At 35.3% G+C, this 10,562-nt stretch overlaps 1 protein-coding gene across 9 annotated transcripts; it reads left to right on the top strand.

Annotated features, from left to right (window-relative positions):
- The first annotated feature begins 943 nt into the window (after positions 1-943).
- On the top strand, positions 944-10,321 carry LOC114522123 (ras-related protein Rab-38-like). 9 transcript variants are annotated; one of them, XR_003686869.1, is made up of 13 exons: positions 944-1,014; positions 1,110-1,226; positions 2,151-2,155; positions 2,262-2,289; positions 2,610-2,706; positions 3,401-3,457; positions 4,436-4,468; positions 4,544-4,571; positions 4,774-4,848; positions 5,018-5,091; positions 5,185-5,219; positions 5,331-6,397; positions 6,698-6,811. XR_003686869.1 is itself a non-coding variant. In XM_028542754.1 (11 exons), exons 1-11 carry the CDS (start codon positions 6,337-6,339, stop codon positions 9,740-9,742), a joined length of 654 nt encoding a protein of 217 aa, XP_028398555.1. In that variant the 5' UTR covers positions 5,526-6,336; the 3' UTR covers positions 9,743-10,318. The 9 variants fall into 9 exon arrangements, 2 of the variants coding, with proteins under 2 accessions (XP_028398555.1, XP_028398556.1); XR_003686870.1 differs by adding an exon at positions 7,197-7,276 and having other exon boundaries at positions 957-1,226; positions 6,698-6,702; XR_003686872.1 differs by lacking the exon at positions 2,151-2,155 and having other exon boundaries at positions 6,698-6,812.
- The last annotated feature ends 241 nt before the right edge of the window (positions 10,322-10,562 follow it).

Genomic DNA, 10,562 nt, shown 5'->3' on the forward strand with positions numbered 1-10,562 from the left:
TTATCAGTGAGATATTTTTCGCTAGCGTTTCGTCGCGGTGAAAAAATTCTATCATCGACTAATTTGACTAAAGAATACGTTAGCTTATACGCTCCTTTATTTTTTTACCACTTGAATCAGTTAATCAAAGAAAGCAGTTTGTTGACGGACATGTGTGATACCGCGATCTTGTTTTGCGATGCCTGTGCGCGTTTCATTCCACTGGTCTTTGTAAAAGCCTGTAGTTTGGGCTTATTTCTAGTTACTATATATAGTGGTTGGTTATAATCGCTAAATCTGGTCCGCAATCAGCATGAAGCCGTAGAGTGATCAGGAAGTAAAGCTGCTTTCACGTGAGTGTCACGCGCGCATGCACGGTTTAAAGTTATATTCGTCGTCTCGATATACACTGATATGTAACAACTAATATACAACTATAGGATGAAATGATATTGCCCAGGTGGTGCTGACGGACAATGCGTTTGATCGGCAAGGGCAAATCATTACCATCGATCCGATGATCAGTAAATTTACGAGAAGTGTCACAGTGTGGAGTTTGTTTACTTGCGCATGCTCCGTACTGCGGGGGAGGATGATTTAGAGAAATGAATACCAAATTATTTATCCTCTATTGATCAGGTTAGGTTTAAGAAAATGGCCCGAATTATAATTGAGAGTATAAACACGCGACACACTATCCAGACGAATTATGTAGACGAATATGCCAAATGAAACAGAATCGTGCGTTTAGAAAGTGCACGGGAATTGGGATATTACTTATGTGCACAAAGGCAGATTTTATGATGAATTTTTGGGAGTTCGTCCCTTATACTAACAGACCAATGAGAGCACTGGACTCTTGGTGAGATAATTGGTGGGGTGGATATTCATATATTCATGTTGATATACCGTGCAAAGGAAACCAGTCTCGTGATCAATCTAGATGAATCTATGAAAATTTCAAGCCTCATACGAAATTATCACGATAGGTAATCCCTGTCGGAGTAATTAAGTCGGACTCTTTCGATTTCACCGGTATAGCATTAGCAACATTGTCATCATCAACATTCCAAGAAATCCGCATTGTAACGTGACATAAATCTAATAGATTTATTTTACAAAATACCTAGAAGTGTCGGTCTTGTGATGCGTTTGTTAAGTGTCATGTCAGCACAAAATGTCCCACGATTTTGACGATGTACAAGAGTACAACTTTAAAGTTTTGGTCGTCGGCGAAGTATCAGTGGGTGAGTGCTCATTTGGACATGTAGCATTGAATGTAATCAACTTACTTTAGTTGCATTGTGGGCTAGTTTTGTGTTGCTATTCCGATAAATGTGTCTTTGCACTCATTGATTTCCTGGTGAGCCACACTCAAGAAAATTAAGACACAGAATATAAACAGAAAGCAAATTTCCCGTACAAAATATGCGGTGGTCTTTCGTTGTGCCAAACAATTGTAATCAGTGCGAGTGGCCTCGAAAGAGCATCTCCTGCGTATGGTCTCATGGCCATAGAGTCAGAGCTGAATCAGCTGATTGCTTCCGATTTTAATCGAGATTATGATTTATTGTTTGATTATGACTTATTGTATGACAGCTATTAACAGTCAGAAAATCCAAAGTTTGTAAAATGTAGAATGTTTATGTTTGAAGTTGTGTTATGATGTTGACAGTTGTTCTCATTTTAATCAATATCTACTTGATTCGTTGACTATTCGATAATAAGAATGGATATTCTGGTGATAAATGGCTGATTATTGGCTAAATGAACGTCTTGCTGCGTTAGGACTAAGTTAAATCTAATGTAAATAAAATTATTCAAATCACGCAATGATTTAAGAACAATGAATTGGGTCTCAACCATTTTGGTCTATAAATCTTGTCCGTATTTCGAATTGTGTTGGGTCAAAAATCACTTTTTGTTAGTGTAAACAAACGCTTGTTTACATTTTTAACATCTATTTTTTTCCCCAAGTACAATGTACTGTAAGTGTCTGCATACCCATTGCTTTTCCGTGCTTCTAATCAGCTTCTCATATGAACTATTTATGTCCAAACTTTTTTGTAAATGAGTAACTTCCTGTAACATAATCTACTATACAAAAAATTCTGCAATCCTATCATCCTCAGTATGTATTAGATTTTTAATTTTACCTATTTTAATTTTAGGAAAGGTAAGCTAAATGATGGTTATGTAACTGTGGGATATGACAATGAATCCAACACACACTCTCATTGCAAACACTTAACAACATTATATTTTTGTTTTCAAACAAGTAGACGTCAATAATTCATCGATATACAGATGGTAGGTGGACATGCAGTTATATACAACATATGTTGGTCTTGCATTGACCATGCATGTATTAAATTGACTAATTTTGAAGTAAAATTATTTGGCATTTACTGGCAAATATATAGGTTTAATTATTATAACCAATTAAATACAACTAACAGCTTTCTTGATTAGTAGCTGTAGATATTTTTCTCTATTTGAAGTTTGTGGAATAATTTCATTAGGGAATAGTAAATACCATTTAAATTCAAATTGATTTATTTTATTGTGATAAGATTGAATTTTTTTATCTTTTCCTTTTTATTATTTTTACTCCTGCATTTTATTTTCAGGACAGTTTTTGACATCTTACAAGCCTACATTAGGGGCAGATTTTGCAGTAAAAATCGTCGATTGGGACTCGAAATCAAAAATACGCCTTCAACTGTGGTATGCAAGCTTCGTTTTAACCAAAATTAACTAATATTTTCAATAAAAACAGTGGTTTTATATAATCTTTGATCAAAATCCTATATAGATCTATATAATTATAAATAGCAGAATATATTCACCAATATTATATCAGCTTGCTGTTGATTATAGCCAGATGCAGCATAGTCTGTATTGATTAGTGTTTCACTCTGTGAATTATTGATTAATTGGGTAACAATACATATGACTGTTGTTATAACTATTAGTGATACAAGGCTAATTCTGCAATTACCATCTGCACTATTACCAGATGACTTTTGTTGAACTAGTGACTTAATTGTAGTGTGGGTTACCATATAGATCATTTAGTTAATTACCCTGCCCAGCGCTAGAAAAATTTAATAGTTCAGGAACATATTGATATATAGTTGTTCTCAGGGCTATAGCTGGACCACTTAATGGGGTGGGGGGGGGGGTGTATATTCATATATTAATGTTTATCGACCGTAGGAACAATAGCGTACATACAAAATAAATCAGTCGGGCATAAGATGAATTTATGTATATACACCCCCCCCCCAATTTAAGCTTCTAGCTATGGCTGTGGGTGTTCCCTTTACCAGTCACTGACTTGTTTGATGTGAGTTGTCATTGTCAGGAGGAAGTGATACAAAATAATTATTTTACAAAATCTACTTTGACCCATATCTAGGGATGTGGCTGGCAACGAACAGTATGGTCACATGACCAGAGTCTATTACAAATATGCGTTAGTATTTATTTGAATATATTAATTGTCCTTCTGTGTGTCTATTAGTTCATGATTCACAATGGAAGTAACACATTGTAGTACAAAATAGTACAAAGCAACCAACCATAATTCAAGTAGTTTATTTACTACATGTGATGTTTATTTAGAGATATGTTTGGCAATATTTTTTTGCGAACAAAACTGAAGAAGACAATCAAAATTTAATTTTTATATCTTTTGGTAGTATTAAGTAATTTATTTGATACGCTTATATAGAAAAGACATATTATTATTTTAACATATTAATATTTTTCTATGCTTTTTTGCCTATTTACATAATAGTTTTGAAAAGGTTCCTAATCCGTGTCCGTTACCCTATCGACAAATCATTAAATTGTATTACAATTACAAACAAAAAGAATTACACAATGTCAACGCTCACAAAGTCAACTCAAAGGATTTTAAATCCTTTGACTTTGTTTTTTTTGTAATTCTTTTTGTAAAAAAAGAATTACACAACGTTCAATTTGACTTTGTGAACGTTGTGTAATTCTTTTTGTTTGTATTGTTATGTAATAGTAATACAATTTAACGATTTGACCCCATAGCCATGCCCATAGGGTATAAACGCCTAACAGGCACGGATTAGGAACCTTTTGAAAACTAAAAGGCTTTTACGCGTATTTGTTTCTTTTCTGACATTCGTAATGCTTTGAATACAACTTTTGACAGTCGAAAATGTCGGAAAACGGTGGGAAATTAGTTCTTTTGGTTAGTTTTAACTTTTAAACTCACCATACTAAAATGACGTCGACGCCATCTTGAAAATAAATTGCCGCCAAAATGCCGAAGGAAAATTTCTGTGAAAAATCGTTTTTCCAATCGCAACTCGTGAACGATATTTTTTACTAGCGAAGGAGTCCTTCGTTCGGTCACATTGCAGAAGCTAGAATTACTTGAAAAGCAAAACTAAATGACTTCTTTTATTGCAAATAGGATGGCAGCGTTCATCGTCTATGATTTATCCAGGTAATTTTTCCGACTGCAAAAGGAGTTTTATATTTTGACAAGGGTTAGTAAGTGTTGTCTTTTTCACATTAACAGGCCAGAAACTTGGACTTCCGTGCTAAAGGTCTGTTATTTTTTTACTAAAGTGATTAATTCTTCAAATTCAAGTGTCTTCCCCTACGAATAGAGGATTTAGAGGTTTTAGTTACCACTATTCTTAAATAAAAGAATTAAGCATCTGTCCGATTTATCATCATCCCATCTCATTTGATCAGCTTTTCGTACCCGGCGTTCCATATGATATTACTAATTGTCTTTGCGTATAGTGGTACAATGATTTGACCAAGAATGTTGTCACAGAAGATGAAAAACCCATTCCTGTTATTCTCTTAGGCAACAAAGTAAGTTACTAAACGTCACTACAAGAGGCTATGTATTGTGAAGTTAGCAAGTTAGAATGTTTGGGCCTTCGGCAGGAGTGAGCCACATTGAGACTTAACATGTATGGTCGTGTGAGGAGTGGAGGCATGATTGGTCCAGTTGGTAACTTGTTTGCCTATTTTGTTCTAGTGCGATGTGAATGGAGTCGGTTATGATGAATCTTATTTGACCGAATTTTGCGACGAGCATGGCCTAGATGGATGGTACGTGACTGCAATTGCTGAATTCATATCGTACTTAACCAATAGCAAATATACTCTTTCTAAGCTAACTCTTTCATTTTATTTCTATTGAAGGTTTCCGGTTTCCGCCAAGACGAAAAAAAATTTAGGTAAGTGCGAAAGTTTTGGTTTCTTTTATAAACTTAAAAGTGAAAACCTGATTTAACTAGTGTATAGCATGTTCAGTCACTTTTTAAAATCTGATCTTTCTATTAATTCAGATGAAGCAGTGAACCTCATGATTTCATTGATCCTTTCGAAACGACCACAAAAGGATCACATACGTCCTGGAACTCCATGGTACAGAGCGCAGAGTCCAACCCCAGATGCCCCCCTGGCGGTTCTCCCAGATTCAGGCAAAGGAACTACAGATAGGCTAGGGAGTACCGTCAAACAAAAACATACCAAATGCTGTTGATGTGATGATGGCTTGGAATCGCTGTAATCGTAATATAATTAATGCAACTGACGAAGCCAGCGAGATTCAATGATTCACAAAAGTTTAAATTTCTTGACCCATCTATAAAATCCAGTCTATTCTGACATTATAATTGGTTTTAACCAGCGCAAAAATTAAGTCGTACTGTAGTCTTAACGCAATCCACGGGCAAATTTGAAAAAACTGATGTCAGATTTCATCTGAGACAATATTTATCTGACCCATTCAAATTTCCGGGAAGAATGATATAATAGTTAGTTTAAATCGTTGTATAAATGAAGTTCAAAGTTTTTATGGTTTACGTACAACCGTTGGGAAATATATATCTATATATGATATATAGGTATGCTGGGAAATTTTACTGGAAAAAATACTGGAAAGTTTTCAATTTCAATTTCAATTTGTAAGGGTCCAAAGACGGGTCCATAATTCAGCAATGTCAATAATATAAACTAAAAAAGTTTTCAGTATTTTCAGTCAAGCAATTAATTTAGAGTTTAAGGGTTTATGTAAGGAGCAAAAGCATTCCCAAAATGCTAAATACATATGTTTAACACTAAACTTAATGACATTGAGGCCTAGTTCATACGTCGCATTTTGGTCGCGTCGAAATTCGAATGCATTCAAACATAGATAATGAGATGGTAAAGAAGCTAAATGAGGTTTACCATCTCATTAATATCTATTGTTTGAATTGCATTCGACGCGACCAAAATGCGACGTAACTAGGCCTGACTGTTGTCATGCTTCTGTCTTGTGATTTGTATTGAATATCATGTCGCAACAATATGTTGGATGATGTAAAGGAATACAGCTTCAAAGTTTTGGTCGTCGGTGATGTATCAGTAGGTTTGTGTTTAATTGTAAATGTTGTTTAACATTTAAGTCCGTGCTTGAGGCTATATCCGCGGACTGTAATGTTTTGATTTTGTCCGCACAGACCGCACTGTGACATTTACATTTGTTTACATTATACAATGATCAACGCTCAATATTTGACACTGTCTGGAGTAATACCTGATACCCGTTTATTCCAATTTATATCACCAGACACTATTTTTATTAGAATGCAGAATAAAGATAGGACTATATACACATATAGATAAAGCAATATGCAGCGAGTTTCGTTAAATTGTATTTTTTTTACAGGAAAGGTAAGATCAAAACGAATCAATAGGGAATCATGTTGAAGAATTCAAGATTGGCTTTCAATTTGTTCAAAAATCACCCAGAATAAACTCAGCAACGTTATTTATTTTATTTCATGTCGCATACAGACTTCGATTATTCGTCGATATACGCAAGGTGGATATATACAAAGTTCATATTGACCCGTTTATGTATTACATGTTTGCATATCGATCAGCTTCCGGTTTTTAGTAATCGCTGAGCCCGTGAGCGGGTAGCCTACGTCATAGACTATACTCGTTCCTCGTAGAACGAGTATAGTCTATGACGTAGGCTAGTGAGCGGGTAGTTGAACTCGTATGCGATATTAATGAATTTCCAATAAAATTAAAACCCTGATTGATGTTAACTTGCATGCATGGAAAGAGCAAATAAATTTGCTTTATGGGGCAAAAGTAGTGTTTAACAGAATGACCTTAGAGCCTTATCGACAAAACTGATATATTCTTTCATTTTGTAGGCCGATTTATTTCAGGTTACCGACCGACCTTGGGGGCTGATTTTGCATTGAGAGTGATCGATTGGGATTCTAAATCAAAAATACATCTTCAACTTTGGTAGGGACCAATGTTTTGAGACACAACAAACTCTCATGAAAGCTAGAAGTCAGTTGTTTGAAAAGTGCATATCCATCTAAGGATGCACGATCCATTCACCTTTCGAACAACCAAGCCCGGCTGATTAGCCGATGTCCTGCGAATCGAAGAACAAGCCTTTCTAGCTCAGCGCACCAGTCTCAGTCTCAGATTGAATATTTGAGTATAATCATTTCTGGATTGCCGTTGCGGCAAAATGATTATGTCAAACTCAAGGGAAAAAAATGAAGTGTTATCCAAGCACTAACCCAGTAATTCTACACTGCCAGACGAAAATCTGAAATCATACTTGACGTGGAGCTCAGCAGGGGAAGGGGTTTTCCCCTCCAATAATTCTCCTATAATAAAAAATTCTGTAAGACATTTTCAACAGCAGCTGGTGAACTTGATTGCATTTTCGGGTTCAAATCTAAAGGTTCTGGAATCTTCTAGTCCAGGCTCTGTCGATCAATCCCCCCCCACCCGCTTACTTTCTTATATGTTCTACTTTTAAAATCTCATGTATATCTTGAAACTATTTGGATTCATATCTGCAGGGATGTCGCTGGTCACGAGAGGTATGGCCACATGACCAGAGTGTATTATAAATATGCGTAAGTATATCTGACTTCTGACAATCCGTCTTACTTAGTAAGATCAATTGCTATATCATATTGCTATTGCAAGCTTGCAAGTGTTGCATGAAAAATTGGACCTTGTAACAGGATCTTTAATTCTTCAATTTTGTTTTTTTCCCAGTATGGCAGCATTCATTGTTTACGACTTGTCCAGGTGAGACCCTGTCTGTTCGCTTCCAAGTTTATTTTATTCTTTCTGTTTTACATTTGTCGATTATAAAAATGCTTCATCGGAGAAAATAACTTGTTTTATGTTTGTTTTTGTGCGAAATAAAGGCCCGACACTTGGAGTGCTGTTCTAAAGGTAGTTCTGATTTTTTTTGTATTTCAAAGAGGATCCATTGAATGTATCTAATGCCTGTTTTCCACTTCATCCGTATTGCAGCGAATTGTATCGTATTTCTTCGTTTCAAAGTCGTTAGCTTTTATTTTTTACCTGCACGAGGACCAACTGAAAAATAAAAATGATATTTATCAGGGAGAATTTTCATGCGCGGTATAACGTTGTTTCGTTTTCCAGTGGCGCAATAATTTAATGGAGAACATTGTAACTGAAGATGAAGAACCAATACCGATAGTTTTGTTAGCAAATAAGGTATTACATATATTTTTACCACCTTAGACATTGCATGTCAAATTTTGTACGTTCACAGCAACAGGTATATGATCCATCGCCCTCTTATTTGCTGCTCTGGTTTAAAAAATGAAAGTAAGCAACACAAAGATTACATTCATGACCCAACGTTTCGACCCTCCACAGTGTAGTGTCTTCTTTAAGAATGATCTAATGTTGAAAGACAGCGACACTTTAAACACAATAGACTGTAGCCCCATTTACACTACACTCGATTTATTGGCACGGCACGGCTAAAATGGGTACCCGTGCCCAATTTTACTAGTGCTCAGGGTACCAAACCGCGCGACTATGGTTGAATATACCGAAATATGGTACACTCGACTATGGTCGAATGTACCGAAAAATGGTATACGCGACTATGGTCGAATATACCGAAATATGGTACACTCGACTATGGTCGAATGTACCGAAAAATGGTATACGCGACTATGGTTGAATATACCGAAATACGGTATACTCTACTACGAATATATACCGGAAAACGGTATACTCAAGCATGATCGAATATAGCGAAATATGGTATATTGAGTTCTTGCTTGTCATTCATCCTACAAAATTATTTTGGGACTTTTTTTTTCAGTGCGACATGAATGGTGTGGGTTATGATAAAAATGGTTTGAATTTATTTTGCAACGAGCACGGTTTTAAAGGATGGTAATAGATGTATATTATGCATAATATACGTAACAAAATTTTGAACTTTAAATTTTCCGTCGTGACTATTAAGACCAGAATTCCCAGCAGGCGTCACGGCTTGAACGAGATTATGCATAAGGTCTCTTCTACATTCACTATATGTGGTCTATTATAAGTTTATGGTACATTTTATTAATTAATTAATTTTTTTAACTTGTCCAATCAACTAAAGAATTGCTTTTATTTCAAGGTTACCAGTCTCAGCAAAAACGAACAAAAATATAGGTAAGGTGTTATTTGATGAACACGACATATTTCAAGTTGTAAGGGAGTACATATTGTTTAATTAATCATTTCAGATGCAGCAATAAATCTTTGTTTGTCGGCAATTCTTTCAAAACGACCTGATAGTGAAGCCATTAGGCCTGGAACACCATGGTACAGAGCTGAAAGTCCTGGAAACGTTTCACCTGTCCAAGTCGTCCCAGTCCATGAGGAGAGTCGTAATAAGTGCTGCTGAAAAGATCACAATAAGCATCGGGAATCATGGAAATTGTTTCTTAGATTTTCCTTGGAAGTATGTATAGGTAGCCCAGTGCCATTCGCTATTGTCTAACATTCAAATTTTCCAAATAACAAAAATTGAACTTTTAGCTTATCACAAATTCCATCATTGATGCAATATCACAAATTCATTTCATTCTTAGGGAATTATGTTTTTAAATTATGCAGGAAACATAACTCTCTCTAAAGCAAAAATACATCCTTTGAACATGGGACACCATCAGCCATCATCTTTGATTAGTGGTCTGAGAGCTGGCTGCTTTTGTGCAATTCTTGTGAATTTAATCTATTTTATCTATTTCAGATTAATATTTCAAGCAGATAATGTTATAAAATACTTAGAATTTCATACAATGTATTTATTTTTAAAATTTAGTTGTAAATAATTGGTTTCTCAACATGATAGGAATTTTTTCATAAATATCTTGAAATTAGAATACAGTCCACCAGGATATAATTTTTTCTAAATGTCTTTTAAATGAAAGGCTGGATGTCAGTTTTCAAGTTCTCTTCTCAATGAAATTGATCCAGGATGGACATTTGCTTAATAATAAAATAATATCATATCTTCTGGTGAAAATGGTGCCTTATTTTTGTCCTGGGGATAGAAGGCCTTCACTTTGAATTTGTTGTTGTTCCTGCAGTCGTAAGGTAAGCCTTTGAGTCATCTTGAGATATTTTTCAGCACAATTCATGACACAGCTGTTCTGAAATAATAGAAACCCACCCAGAATTGAAATAACTTTCCCAAACCTTACCCAACCCTAGCTTTTCAT

Source organism: Dendronephthya gigantea, unplaced genomic scaffold (assembly GCF_004324835.1).
Source record: "Dendronephthya gigantea isolate DGI-Jeju-01 unplaced genomic scaffold, DenGig_1.0 000022F, whole genome shotgun sequence".
Lineage (NCBI taxonomy): Eukaryota > Metazoa > Cnidaria > Anthozoa > Malacalcyonacea > Nephtheidae > Dendronephthya > Dendronephthya gigantea.

Coding starts and splice junctions, on each gene's coding strand:
- LOC114522123 (XM_028542754.1), top strand. CDS start 6,337: ATGTTGGATGATGTAAAGGAATACAGCTTCAAAGTTTTGGTCGTCGGT. Junction 7,926..8,070: donor AGAGTGTATTATAAATATGC/GTAAGTATATCT, acceptor TTTTTTTCCCAG/TATGGCAGCATTCATTGTTT. Junction 8,254..8,469: donor CTTGGAGTGCTGTTCTAAAG/GTAGTTCTGATT, acceptor TTCGTTTTCCAG/TGGCGCAATAATTTAATGGA.